The 15,853-nt window shown below is 43.5% G+C and overlaps 1 protein-coding gene across 1 annotated transcript in view; it reads left to right on the top strand.

Annotated features, from left to right (window-relative positions):
- The window catches only part of LOC126474586 (juvenile hormone esterase), a 163,040-nt gene that overhangs the window by 56,054 nt on the left and 91,133 nt on the right, over positions 1-15,853 (top strand). Inside the window, exon 2 of the mRNA XM_050102060.1 lies at positions 7,453-7,596. Within this exon, the coding sequence (XP_049958017.1) occupies positions 7,453-7,596 (144 nt within the window). The remainder of the gene's footprint in view (positions 1-7,452; positions 7,597-15,853) is intronic.

Raw genomic sequence — 15,853 nt, 5'->3', positions numbered from 1 at the left:
AGATAGACAGAAGGGGAAGGAGATGGACAGAGTGAGGAGGGAAGGGGGAGATGGACAAAGAGAGGGGAGAGAAATAGTTAATGACAGGAGATATAGGGGGAGGAGGAGATAGACTTGGAGGGAGGAAGAAAAGATGGACAATAGGGGACAGAGCTGATGGAAGGAGAGAGGAAAGTGGCAAAGGTCCCGAGTTCGGTTCTCAGTCCGGCACACAGTTTTAGTCTGCCAGAAAGTTTCTATCAGCGAACACTCCGCTACAGAGTGAAAATCTCATTCTGGAAAGAGGAGTTGATGGGCAAAGTGGGGGGGGGGGGGGGGGGGGGGAGGAGGAGATGGACAGAGAGAAGAGAAGAAGGAAAAGGGGCAGAGAGTGATTGGTGGAGAAGGTGGACAAAGAGAGGGAGAAGGAGGAGATGGACTAATAGAAGATAGGAATAAATATGTACTAGGGCAAAGCTGGGTACTGAGCTTGTCTGCCAATAAAGGTCAGTTCTTCGGCTCATTCCGCGTTTAATTAAGCTTTAATTTAAAACTCCTGTAAAGGTGATTCTTTGAGATATTTTGACTATCCACAGATAGTTGTATCCCTGCTGACACAAGCAACACCAGTGTCGAAGTGTTAATCTCAATCGTGGGAAGAGGAAAATTCTAGGTGAAAACGTGAGGACTCACTGGAAATGACCATCAAGATACGCCACAAAAATCTGAATTGTGCCTTATTTGTAGAAAAAGTACTTCGTGATTCGGATGGACCAGCCGATTCACAGTTGAACAAACACTGCGGTATGTAATATCTCTGTTGTTTTGCACTTGCTTCACGATCAGAATGTAAACTCACGAGGAAGTTCGCAAAGAAATTCCCCAGATGTGTCGTTTGGACGGTAATAGAAACCTTGCAAGTCTTGAAGCAAAGCATGACAAGACAAATCGCAGCAGAGTTTCATGGCCCAAATGATTATGTCAAAGCTTCGGTGATGGTTCAGACTCATATTAAATGCTTATCCCAGACAAATCCAAGATTAGCCACAAGTACCCTCTAAACATCAACATCGATAGCTGGACTTGACATCGACGTCCGTCCATCCTTATATAGATTTTTTTCCGTGATTTGACTAAATAACTTCGGGACAAGTAAAATAATCTGATGGTTTGTGTACCGAAGGTCTTACAGTATGCACACCACATTAATATAACACACTAGTGTTGAAAACAATGTGCCTTATACCGTGCGAACAGGCCTTGAAGGCCCAACGGTACCGACCGGTCGCCCTATCATCCTCAGCCCTTAGGTGTCACCGGGTGCCAATACACAGGGGAATGTTGTCAGTACACCACACTCCTAGCTGTTGTCAGTTTTCGTGACCGGTGTCACTATTTCCTAGTCAAGTAGGTCTTCAATTGACCTCACAAGGGCTGCCAGCAGCACTCGGCAGATCTGGACAGTGACCCATCCAGGTGCTAGCCAAGCCCGAAGGCGCTTAACTGAGGTAATCTGACGGGAGCCGGTGTTACCACTGCGGCAAGGCCGTTGGCGTTCCTACTTTTCATCCTTCCAAATTTGGAGTGCAGATGTGACCCTTCTGCTCAGACTTGCAGTTTGCTCCCTATGACGTTTCGTGGCCTATATACCTTGGCAGACCTTTCCCATTGTTATGCTTCACATAATTCTGTTATTTGAAGATATTCAGTAAATCTTTTCTTTAGTGTTTGTTGTTTCCTAAAATATTTTTGTTGCGTCTTATTTTATTCCAATCCTCTTTCGGTTTGAACTGTTTCCTTTTCTTTCACTGCAGACTACGTCATATTTCTGCTGTTGGGTCTTCAAGATCCTCTTTTATGCCGTATGTATTCCCTTGATATGGCTTATCCGTCTCTCTCTTTTAGTCATTACGTTTTTAAGCTTGTTACTCATATTTACAAAGTCTGCCTACATTTTAGACGCTAACGTTCTTTTTACCTCCCATCACAAGCTAAATCCTTGCAATGTACGCCACTTGTACATAGGGTGCTGCAAGCTAAAGCTGGACCAGTAAATATACAATGAAGTACAAAACAATGAACTGTTCGTCGCTTCCAGCCTGCCCTGCACTGAAAGGCAATGCACAGTATATTGGACATATGACACTAATCTAATTGCAAGGTCTTCACCTTAACTTACAATTCTGAACAATAAACGCATAATATTGTTATGAAAATGTGTCCAGAAATAAGAGTACTGAGACCAGATTGCGCACCAACGGTTCAATTGGTAATTTACAAAAGGTATCTTAATAGATTACAGGGAACGGCCTTGCCTCAGTTGATACACCGGTTCCCGTGAGATCACCGAAGTTAAGCGCTGTTGAGCGTGGCTGGCACTTGGATGGGTGACCATCCAGCCGCGATGCGCTGTTGCCATTTCTCGGGGTGCACTCAGCCTAGTGATGTCAATTGAGGAGCTACTCGACCAAATAGTAGCGGCTTCGGTCAAGAATACCATCATAACGACCGGGAGAGCGGTGTGCTGACTCCACACCCCTCCTATCTGCATCCTCCTCTGAGGATGACACGGTGGTCGGATGGTCCCGGTAGGCCACTCGTGGCCTGAAGACGGAGTGCTTTTTTTATCTTAATAGATTACAGTAATATTTTAACTGGTATTTCGTCTTACTTTTGGTATAATATAACGTTGTCAGAAAAGAACAGACAGTATATAATTTCAACCGTAATGCCCATTTAGCACAAAAAATAATGCAAATGCGCAGTTTTATCCGGCAGTGCGTTAAGAGTGCGTTTTTGGTGGGGCAAATATGCGAATTATTAGTAAAATAATAAAAATGTGGTGTTCATTTGTTCCTTTTTCAATTTCGAGTATACATTTATGTAATGTGTTTTTTTCCTCAGCATAAACAGTTACTGTTAATACAAAATGAGTTTATGTGATCGCTCTAAGCTTGTTGATACCAGTGCCTACCAATTTTAATTGTATGTTACAGCACTGAGGATGGTCACTAAGTGACCGAAAATCGATTTTGCGGATAATAAAACAAAAAAATACGACCAATGCTGTTTCGCCTTCCAATTATATCCATTATCTGGTCGTGGTGCACAGAACACTCCATGGAGTCGCCAATCAATAAAATTTCATTTGTTGATCAATTGAGACTTGTAAACTAGCCAGAGTAAAAAATACAAATTCCTGATAAAATTTTCCAGTCAGAGGAAATCTACTTAAATGAGATCACAAATGAAATGTCTGGACATCAAATCCAGTTTTCTATCAGTGGAGGTCATTATATTTTTTACTACAGCTCGACAATGATAAGTTTTTGGCCCTAGCTTCGAATCGATGTTTTTTTTTAATAGGGTCCCAGATAATATTTCTGACATCTCACCTTTTTTGCCCGCATTTTCTTTTTGATGAGTGAATTATTTCTTTGGAGGAAGATCTAGGTCCACGCTGCAGCTCATCTGGACAAAGACGTGCTTAAAAGTAATGCATCCAAACATTTTATACTGCCCTCAATATCTGTTGAGGCGTTACATATCATGAACATTTCTCAGTCGACTTTCCCGCTTCGCTGGCACCAGTTGCAAATATCTGCCGCTAAAGGGCTCCGAATGGTTGCGTGTAATGTGGTGGTGTGTAACGCAACTACGTCGGTGCAAGAGAGACAGCGTGCTGTAATCGTGTTTCTAACCGGGCGCACGTAGAATGCTCTTCCCTTAAGCATGACAGTACCAGACCACACACGGGCGCTGGACACCTGCAACAATCCGACACTATGAGTTCACAGTCATCGATCATCCTCCCTACAGCCTCGACTTGGCTGGTCCGATTTTCATCTGTTTCCCAAACTTAAAGGACACTTTTAAGGTACTTCACTCTGAAATAGATTAAGGGGTGCAAGCGGAGATGAGGTTATGACGCCGTCAACGAAGTCAAACATTCTACAGGAACGGTATGAACAAACTGGTTTCTCGTTGGGAGAAATTCATTCGTCTCCACGTTTATTGTGATGAGAAGTAAATAAATAAACATGAAGAGTAAATTTATAGGATGTTAATAAAGTTCGTTTTATTTAAAAAGTTTTAAGAGTTTTCCCAAAAAAAAAAAAAAAAAAGAAACCAAAATGGGAGGCACTACTTGTCAGCACGACCTTGTAGATGCCTGCCGACTTTCGTTCTGGAGACATTCAGCTTCAGCTCCCTCCATACTACCGGGTCGTAGATTTTGTCTGCGGATGGAAAAGTTTTGTAAGACTGTCGAGGAATATGCTATCTGGAAGATAGGAGATGCACTGGTAATGGTTTCAACATCGTCCGCCAGTAGGTAGCGTAGTGGTATAGCTACCAGAGCAAAACCTGTGTACACCCTTTATCAGGGAATGCCTACAGCCAGAAGGCTCAGTGTGGTGCAGACGTGTGAAGCAAGCAAGCAAACATGCCATGGGGACGCATTCGTGCTTCCTACTGCCAACTGAGCGAGTTTGGAAGGGGTCAAATTGTGGCCTTCCGAGTGGCGAAGATGGTCCTTTCGGAGAATTGCCACACAAGTTGGACGTGCTGCGTCAGTTGTGCAACTTTGGTCACTTGAACATGCTCAAACGTGTATATGTGGTTCTGGACGTCCAGGCAACACAGACGCCCCCCAGGATCGTAGTATTGTAACGACAGCAGTGGCAGATCGTATAGCTATCGCAGCACAGATAAGAGAGCTTGTGATCCCAGACCTGTCAACACGAACTATTGTGAACCGGTTATTAGCAGTGGGACTACGGGCACGCAGAGGTCTAGCCCGCCTTCCACTTACATCACAGCACGGCTCGACTGGTGCCATCAGAGTACCACCTGGAAGATGGAATGGCACGACGTGGTCTTCAGCGATGGAAGCAGATTCAACCCGCATGCAAGTGATGGTCGCTTGCGCGTACGACGTAGATCTAGTGAGCGCTGTCTCGTAGAGGGCGTTCATTTCAGACACACTGACCGCATCCCAGGCCTCGTGATCTGGGGTGCAATAAGCTACAACTCTCGCTCACCTTTAGTGTTTCTGGAAGGAAAATTGTACTGAAATGCAGGAGGATCTGCAGCGAATTGACGCATAGTGCAGGGAATGGCAATTGAATCTCAATGTAGGCAAGTGTAATGTGCTGCGAATACATAGGAAGATTCCTTATCATTTAGCTACAATATAGCAGGTCAGCAACTGGAAGCAGTTAATTACATAAATTATCTGGGAGTACGCATTAGGAGTGATTTAAAATGGAATGATCACATAAAGTTGATCGTCGGTAAAGCAGATGCCAGACTGAGATTCATTGGAAGAATCCTAAGGAAATGCAATCCGAAAACAAAGGAAGTGGTTACAGTACGGTTGTTCGCCCACTGCTTGAATACTGCTCAGCAGTGTGGGATCCGTACCAGATAGGATTGATAGAAGAGATAGAGAAGATCCAACGGGGACCAGCGAGCTTCGTTACAGGATCATTTAGTAATCGCGAAAGCGTTACGTAGATGATAGATAAACTCCAGTGGAAGACTCTGCAGGATAGACGCTCAGTAGCTCGGTACGGGCTTTTGTTGAAGTTTCGAGAACACACCTTCATCGAGGAGTCAAGCAGTATATTGCTCCCTCCTACATATATCTCGCGAAGAGACCATGAGGATAAAATCAGAGAGATTAGAGCTCACACAGAGGCATACCGACAATCCTTCTTTCCACGAACAATACGAGACTGGAATAGGGGGGAGAACTGATAGAGGTACTCAAGGTACCATCCGCCACACGACGTCAGGTGGCTTGCGGAGTATGGATGTAGATGTAGATGTGGAACCAGCACACAATGCTGTTAGGGCCGGTTTTTTGCTGTTCTTGTAACAGGAACGTGATGTATTGTACCGAAAGTGTAACGCTCGCCAACACACTGCCCGTGAAACTCAACGTCCTCTGGATGACGCTCAGCCACTTCCCTACCAGCGTGAACTCCGAACTTGTCTCCAATCGAGCACGTGTGGGATATGATGATACTAGAACTGACTCGTGTCACTCGTTAACCGACAAATCTTACAGAATTACTCGTACGTGAACAGGCCAAGTAGACGTAGCGAACGCATCCCAGGAATATACTTGCCATTGGTACGATTGACTGGATACCGGAGTCAGTGCCTGCATTGTCGACTGTAGAGGCTACACCACATACTAATGTGGTTGTTTCGGCATGGGTCGATGCCTGGTACCCCATAACCACTTATGCTATTGATCAGTAAATGTAATCACTTCGTGTACTTCATTTGCACTGTTGCATCGATGAATCTTATGTGAATTGGAAACCTCTAAAGGGTGTACTGCTGTTTCCGGCTGTGTGTATCACAAGAATATAGTACATGACTGTATAAAGCTAAAGTTACTTAGTTCAGTACTGCCCGAGTGTAGCTTACATTTGCAAAACAAAATGCTTTATAGAAATAAAGTAAAACTGTCCTTATCACATTGTGCAACAGTTAGGTCTTGGACAGTAACCTAACTACAGCAAGAAAGAGTCTGTCACAGAAGTTATTTCCTGCCTAGGTGAGTGTAAAACGGTTGGATTTAGGCGTTGTGCACTCTCAACAGCTGCACAGACTTAACACCACCCGAATGCAAGGAAAGACAGAATACTTCCAGAGTATTTGAACTATAAAGGTGGTGCCTTCTCTTTTGGACATGTCCGAAAGAACAGACACAATTTCGATCCTGCAGCCATTATGAATCAGTCAAAACACAAAGGAATTAATGACATTAGTTGCCAGGTGCCACCGATTTAAATCAATAGGGATAGCTGAAAATTTGTGCCGGACAGAGATTCGAACCAGTCTGATACGCTGACCACTGCGCCATCCGCAACTTCACGGCCTACCCTAGCGTGCTTCCCGTCATACTCAAATTCTCATTTTATCCACACACTACTAGTAGTGTCTATTGCCCATTATCCTCATAATTCGCGACATTTTGCTAATTCCAGTAAGAGACCACATATATAATTCAGGTGAGGGCTATCAATTGATAACTTCAGTATGGATGCACACCAACCTCAAACTCTAATAGGAATCAGCAAAATGCTGCGATTACTGACGATAATGGGCAATGGGCGATATATTAGTAGTCTGTGGAGAAATTGAGAATTTGAGTCTGACGGAAGACATGCTATGGCAGTCCGTGCAGCTGCAAGAACCGCTGTATATGCATGGCGCAGTGGTCAGCGCATCTACCTAGTAAGGTGAAGATCTGGGTTCGACTCCTGCTCTGTACAAATTTTCAGCTTTCAATATTGATTTAAATCGATGCCCACTGACAGGTAAAGTCATAAATTTATTTGGTTCTTGACAACATTAATTACATTTAGAGATTCACGACTTTGTCGTCTACTCAAAAATTACTGCAGATTTTTATGTATTGTTAGTTCTCTCAATCATGTCACTTGTATTTTCCAGGCTCCAGAGCCACCGCAGCCGTGGGTTCATATCCGAGATGCTACGACGGCAGGCCCTCTGTGCACACAAAAGAACGTCTTCTTGCGGAAACAACACCCAACCGGTTCGGAAGACTGTCTCTACCTTAACGTCTTCACACCAGCGGTACATTTCTCATTACTTTCTACTTTTATGCGACCATGATCTCTGTTATGTTTAGTTTTATATTTTGTTTCAGTTATCAGCTCCACTTGATTGGACCACAATGATTAATGTATGTTGTATCCTTCCACCAAGTGACAGACCCCTTATTCGAATTAATAACTATTTTTTTCAGTTAAAAGCAAATTTCCAAGTCACACAGGTTGTTTTGTCTGTTTATATAGCTCGACCAGCGCCTTGGTTTTCAACACCCTTACAAATAGCTTAGACGCATAAAAAAGGAAGTGGTTTTATCTAAAATGGAAACGAAGTAACTGTAGCTAAAAATTACTTAGTCTTTTATATTGATACGCAGAGTTAAGAAATATTGGGAACCTTTTGGAAGTTCAGCGTCTTTGGGTTAATTAGAATAAATAGCCTAAATGGCATTTCCTTCTATTTCTATTGGTTGTGCCCAGTTGCAGTTATCTTAATCTCATCTCACCGCGCTTAATTTACGCAGACCACATGAGTACATCTACATCTACATCTACATAGATACTCCGCAAGCCACCGTAGGGTGCATGGCGGAGGGTAGCTGGTGCTTGGAGCACTACCACAAGGTAACCGTTACCAACTGCTCAAAATTGATGATGACAACTGCTTATAGTAGTACAGAGTGGCTCCGAATACTGTCAGACGATAATTAGGATAACGGAAGCCGGTCACCAGAAATAGATATAGAAGATAATTTGATTTAGACTGTTACTTTTTATTCTTGTACACACAACTACCCACAAGCACACGTAACTTAAAAACTAGCAGATGTCAATATCAGAATGTGCCACTCAAATAAATTTTTAGAAGAACAGAACGAAAAATAGAAACAGCAGTTAAGGAAACCGACTGATCTCTTAGACACTACACACATGAATTAGCTATCCTAAATATACGAGTTTATGTTGAAATTTTCTACTTAATAGTATAGCTAGAAACTCAAAATTTTAAAACTTGTACCGTATTCATCTCAAGGTTATTTAGAATGAAGAGCAAATCTCCCAATAAGTTGGCTACTGTCCTCTGTTGTGATGTAAGGTCACTCAGTGAAAATGTGGTGTACTGTTTACCTGGATACCACAACCGCAGCACACATTGGTAGCCACATTGTAGAAGTAAGCCCAAGTGTCATGAGGGTGTGACCTATTCTTACGCCTCTTCAGTTACCGTGAAGAAGGATGCCTGTATCTTAAATAGGTTTTTCTGACCAAATATGGTTATTCGTCAGTTACAGCCACGCTTCAGCTCACAGAAGTGTGACACACAAGTGACACTAATCTGGTAAGATTATGATCACGATCCACAATATTTTTGTCTATCCCTTAATACACTGCTCTGAAAAACTTAATGATGAGGTAGATAAAGTAACGTAACATATTATCAACTCGGTAGAAATGAGTAAAGTGCGCGAGAGCATGTTGGAAGAGGTCTCCCAGTCGCGCATAGAAAGTAACGTTCACATTTTTGCGCGATCAGTGTGACCATGGCACCAAACGGGGTTGACCCCGTAACACGAGGCGGTTGAAAGAACGGGAAAGCCGGCCGGAGTGGACGAGCGGTTCTAGGCGCTACAGTCTGGAACCGCGCGACCGCTACGGTCGCAGGTTCGAATCCTACCTCGGACATGAATGTGTGTGATGTCCATAGAATAGTTAGGTTTAAGTAGTTCTAAGTTATAGGGGACTGATGACCTCAGAAGTTAAGTCCCATGGTGCTCAGAGCCAAAGAACAGGAAAAAACGCGCCTGTCAACCAGAGAGCAGTGGCGCTGTGGTACTGTTCTTCGTTACAACAGGTCCTGCAGAGAACGTCTGGATAATTTCACACGGGGAAAAATCATCGGGAACTGGGAAAATGAACAAAGTATGACAAGTGCAGCGCACGAGTTTGGTATTGTTCACAGCACTGTGTGACGCTAATGAAGTGCGTTCCGAGCCACAGGCATTGCAACCCGAAGGAGTGGAGGAGGTCGATCACGGACAATTACAGCAGCAGATGAGTACTTTATTGTGCAAAAGGCATGAAGGGACCCACGTCAAACAGCGGGTGTATTTCTTACCACAGGTAACAGGACTGGAAGCCACGCAATCTCACGGCTCACTGTGGCACGGCGACTGCTTTGGCGTGGTCCCTATGCAGAATGACTAGTAAGTAGGCTGTGTTCTGTCGTCCTCGCAGATTCAGTATGAGTAGTGATTCTGGGTCAAAAATGGGTCAAATGGCTCTGAGCGCTATGGGACTTAACATCTATGGTCATCAGTCCCCTAGAACTTAGAACTACTTAAACATAACTAACCTAAGGACAGCACACAACACCCAGCCATCACGAGGCAGAGAAAATCCCTGACCCCGCCGGGAATCGAACCCGGAAACCCGGGAGTGATTCTGGACATACCTTTTACGACGAGAAGTGGGAACAAGTAATGCACCCAGGAACATTGTCTAACATGATCGTTTTGGTGACCGAGGTGTTATGGTGTGAGGAAGCATAAAGTTGCATGGGCACACTGACCTCCAAATCTTTGAGCACGGAACAATCACCATTCAACGTTTTGTGACACTGTACTCCTTCCCCAGGTGCCTCTTTTCACGGGTGCATTCGCCTCAGACTTAATTTTTATTGTTGACAATGCGCGATCGCATCGAACAGCACCTATGGTGGAGCTCTTGGACCGAGAGGATATTCGGCAAAGGGATCGGCGTGTCCATTTCCGGCGCGCCCGTTCCCCCTTAAATATTATTAAGCACATGTAGGATGCGTTGTGGAGACATGCTGCAATACACCCACATGAACGAACGACCATCCAGCAGTTGTCAAAAGGTGCTGGTAGAGGAATGGAACACCCTATTGTAGTACCTAGGGGGACCATCATAAATCTCGGTGAATTCAATGTAATTACTGTCTTTGAACTAAAATTACATTTCTATTTGTCGCACTGCGTATTTCTCTCATTTCTCAGTTACGTTCTATATTAAACTGTAGCATTTCTTTTCACGTATGATCCTCGTATCCTCGAGCTTTGTTGCTTGCATGTGACACATCATGCTAAAGTTACTTTCGTCCTTAAGATTTGCACACCAGTGCAGTACCGGCTCTCCCATTGCAGTCTTGACCTGTTTGTTAAATCTTGGCCTATTTTTTACACTGTGCATACCAAGAGACGGATGTAGCTCATTCTCGCTGTTAACGGCCTCGCTGCTATTGGGATTATTACTACCACAGTGAGTTACAGGGGTTGTACAAAAATGTGGAAACACTAAAAACACGACTCAGAACCATGTCTACTATGGTGCAGGAAACCCGTTAGCAATCGAAACGGTTTACAGTCGTCTCGGAATGGATGAATACAGGTCCTGTACGATTCTCAAGGGCATCGTATACCATTGTTCCTGCTAATCAATGCAAGTTCAGGAAAAGATGATGGCGGAGGATACCAATCAGGCCCCGTCCTCTCTAAAGTACGAGATGCGACAGTAAAGTTATGAGACTGATGTGAACAAAAATGTTGCCTACCGGTTTATCAAAATTTAGTGTTGTCTCCTTCAATGCAGTTCCCTTCTGATTGCACACACTTTTTCCAACGCTTCTGCCATTGATGGTAACATTTCTGGAACTCATCTTCTGTAATATCCTCCAAGACCCTCGTCACAGCTTTTTGGACATCTTGTGTTGTTTGAAAATGGTGTCTTTTGACCGCCGTTTTGACTCTTGGAAACAGAAAAAAGTCGCACAGAATAAGGTGAATAAGGTGGCTGTGATAGCACCGAAATTTGTTTTGAGGTTAAAAATTTCTGTACTGACAGAGCAGTATGGGATGGTGCATTATCGTGATGCAGAATCCAATTATCAGCAATGTTGGAACGGACACGAAGAACTCTTTTATGTAGTCTTTCTAAGATTTCTTTGTAGTAATATTGATTAACTGTTTGTACAAGAGGCACCTGCTCTTTATGAACAAGTCCCTTGGAATCAAAGAAGCACACAAGCATGCATTTCATTTCTGTCTTCGACATGCGAGCTTTTTTTGGTCTGAGTGATCCCTTTGAGCATCATTGCGAAATTTGGCATTTTGTCTCTGGATCCTACTGAAAAAAACCAACTTTTACCACCACTGATAACAAGGGTCAACAATTATGGCTTGATTACCGTTTGCTCTAACAGATCAGCTGCCACGTTTTTCCATGTTTCTCGATGTTGTGGTGTGAGATTTTTGGGGGCCATTTTTGCACAAATCTTTCTCATACCAAGATCTTCAGTTATTATTAGACGAACCATTTCTCGATTGATGTTCAGTTCTTCTGCAATCATTTTCATGTATAATCTTCGATCAGATCGTACGTGTTCACGCGCCCTGGCCAAGTTGACATCTGTCCGTGAGGTTGATGATCGTCCACTGCAGTTTTCATCTTCGACATTCTTTCTGCCTTCACTAAACGTCTTATGCCAACAAAAAACTTGAGCTCTTGATACAACCTCCTCTCCAAAAGCCTTCTGAAGCTCGCCATAAGTTGTCGTCGCGTTTTAACCCAATTTAACGCAAAAAGAAATGCCATACTGTTGCGCAATATTATACGGCTCCATTTCCGTGATGAGAGACACAAACTCGTGTTAACTTATTACACCACAACTCACCACTGAGCAGTTGCATTGATGTGCCACTTGGACTAAAAGCAGCTTATAGACCAAGGTCAAAGATATTGTGCCTACCCAAGCCTTCAGGGTTGCCACATCTTGCAAAGAAAATCAGTCTCATTACTTTATTGTCGCACCTCGTAGATCACATAGCCGCTATAATATTAATATCTTATGACTGCGGTGGCAAGTGGAGATGCGACAGCTCCTCCTCGTACTCACGAAACCAGTTTTGAAAGATGTGAACTGGGGCCATTTCGTCTTACAACACAGCATCGTCATTGGGGAACAATCATTGTGCCATGCAATGGACCTGATCACCCACAATGGTCACGTAATCCTTGGCAGTAATGTGACCTTGCAGAGTAAATATGGGACCCATGGAATATCACGATATGACTACCAAAATCATCTGTGTATCTCTCAGCGTCTCGCTCTTGAGAGGTAAACTTGGCCAGAAGTTGGAAACACTGTGAAACAAGACTCATTCGACCATATGACTTTCTTCCACTGCTCAGCTGTCCATGTTTTATGGCTTCGGCACCATGTTTTCCTGTTAGGGGTATTTGCATCACTGATAAGTAGTTTTGGAATTCCAACTTGCCTTGCAATTCCCTACTTCTGGAGCTCCTTTCGTGGTGGATTGGTGCTGACAGCGTTCGCGAGTACGACATTTAATTCTACAGCGACATTTGGAGCTGTCGTGCTTTTATTTTTCGTCACAATCATTTTGAAAGACCATTTGTCACGAGCACTCAACACACATTTTCGTCCGCGTTGTGACTTAAAGGGTGATGTTTTGTCGTTTTCCGTACAAGCGGTATAAATCTTCGATACTGTGCCTTTTGAAACACCAGCCACCTCGGCTCCCTTGGTTACGACATCAACAATTTGCCTGCGTTCGAATTGGTTTAGATCTGACATAATACACTCACAAGTACAGAGAACACCTGCTTATGACCTACAACACATTGAAGGTATTGCACAGATGCCGTTCGTGGCCATATACAACAGCGCATCTGCATATATGTTCAAGCAAGCATTTATCGCAGTCTTTCCGTATTTTTGTCCAACCACTGTACGTTAAAATATAAAGGAGCCCTACACTTGCCACAAAAGTGTTGTTAAGAAATACACTCTACGACAGAAGAAACGACGCAGCATGAAGGAATTATCCGAATGACACGGAAATCGGTAGATGTAATGTACAGACAACAAATGATATTTTCAGAAAAAATGATTTATTTATTCAAGAGAAAAAGCGTCACAAATTGAGTAAGTCAATAAAGCGTTGATCCAGCTCTGACCCTTATGCAAGCAGTTATTCGGCTGGCATTGATTGGCAGAGTTACTGGATGTCCTCATGAGGGACATCGTGCCAAACTCTACCCAATTGACTCGTTAGATCATGAAAATCCCGAGATGGCTGGAGTACTCTGCCCATAATGTTCCAAGAGTTCCCAATTGGGAAGAGACGGTGCCGGCCGCGGTGGCCTTGCGGTTCTAGACGCTTCAGTCCGGAACCCCGCGACCGCTACGGTCGCAGGTTCGAATCCTGCCTCGGGCATTGATGTGTGTGATGTCCTTAGGTTAGTTAGATTTAAGTAGTTATAAGTTCTAGGGGACTGATGACTTCAGATGTTATGTCCCATAACGCTCAGAGCCATTTGAACCATTTTTTTGAAGAGACGGTCATCGGGGCTCAATTCGAAGCGGAACTCATCACTGAAGACAATTCCGCTCCATTCAATGAGACTCCAGGCACCGATTGTCAGTGAAGTGTCTGGAGAGCCCCCGGAGTGCTGTTGGATATAAGCCTAAATGTCACCCGCCATACAGCCCGACAATCTACATCATACTCGGCAAGCCACCTAATGGTGTGTGGCAGGGGGTACATTTGTACCTGTAACTGAGCGCTCCAACCCTCTTCCATTCGTGAATAGCGAGTGGGAAGAATGATTGCCGGTAAGCCTCTGTGTTGGCTCTCATTTCTGGAATTTTCTCCTCGTGGTCATTACGCGAGCCATATGTGGGGGAGGGGGGGGGGGGGAGAATATTTTGTCCGACTCTTCCCGGAAAATGCTCTCCCGAAATTTCAGTAGCAAATCTCTCTATAATGCACAACGCCTGTCTTGTAGCGTCTGCCAGTGGAGTTTGCTGACCATCTCCGTAAAGCTCTCAAGCCGACTAAACGATCCCGTGACCAAACTTGCCACTCTTCGTTGCATTTTCTCTGCCTCTCCTAACAGTCCTGACTGGCAGGGATCCCAGATAGATTAACAACATTCAAGAAACGATCGAACAAGCGCCTTATAAGCCACTTGCTTCATGGATGAGCTACATTTTCTTAAGGTTCTTCCTTTGAATCTGAGTCTGGCATCTGCTTTTCCTACTATTCGTTTTATTTGGTCATCGCACTTAATGTCACTCTGGATAGTTATTCCTAGATATTTTACAGCAATCTGTCTCCAGCGGTTTGTCATCAGTAGTGTAGCTATACAGTAGTGGATTTCTTTTCATATGTATGTGCAATATGTAACATTTAATTACGTTCATGGTCAACTGCCACAGCCTGCATCACTCACCTATTCTCTGGAGGTCATTCTGCAAATCGTTACTATCTTCTGGCGCTGCTACTTTGTTATAGACAAACGTACCATCTGTGAACAGCTTTAGAGAGCATCCGACACTTTCTACTACATCATTTATATATATATTGTAAACAGTAACGGTCTTATCACATTTCCTTGAGGGTAAAGAAATTAACTTTGCATCTGTCGCTTTTGTTACGCTAAGAGAGTCGCGTTGAGCTCTGTCTGCAAGGAATTCGAGAATCCAGTCGCAAATCTGCTCCGATACTCGATAAGCTCGTTTTTCACTAAATGGCAGTGCGGGACGGTGTCAGATGACTTCCTGAAATGAGGAACACCTGAGCGCCGCTGTCTACGGCATTGTGGATCTCATCGAGGAACAGAGGGAGCTGCGTTTGGCAGGATCTCTGTTTGCAGAATCCATGTTGATTTTAATAGGGTGCCATATCATTTCATAGCAGGACCCGTTTGGTTGTCATACGCGACGCTCTCACAGTATAGCGGTACGTCGATGATATTATACGCCCGTTTCGTTGCCCTTCATGGTAAGCCATTCTGGGCTTACATTTCAGCAAGGTAAGACCACCAACTATTTAGATATAACTATAAAGAAACGGAATTATAGGCACTATTTCAGCATTTTTAGTAAACCTACAAACATACATATGATTATAAATCATGAATCATACGATCCGATCCGATGCGATATAAGATGTCATACTTTAATACCATCTTACGTAGGACCGGAAAATTACCATTTGATAATGAAAGTATAGAGAGAGAGAGAGAGAGAGCCGATGACACATCACTGTTGTGAATGGGTGCCATGATGGTCTATCACATGATCTGTACAGAAATATTAACAAAAATCTAGTAAAAACAATTGAGATAACAGCACTGTAGATCAAAATGATATAAAATTAAAATTTAAGACGAAATTTGTTCCTATTGCATATAGAACAAAAGTGTCAGAATAGAGCATCAATTTAAAAAAAAACTAA

Source organism: Schistocerca serialis, chromosome 4, assembly GCF_023864345.2.
Source record: "Schistocerca serialis cubense isolate TAMUIC-IGC-003099 chromosome 4, iqSchSeri2.2, whole genome shotgun sequence".
Taxonomy (NCBI): domain Eukaryota; kingdom Metazoa; phylum Arthropoda; class Insecta; order Orthoptera; family Acrididae; genus Schistocerca; species Schistocerca serialis.
This window is presented reverse-complemented; position numbering and strand designations above follow the sequence as displayed.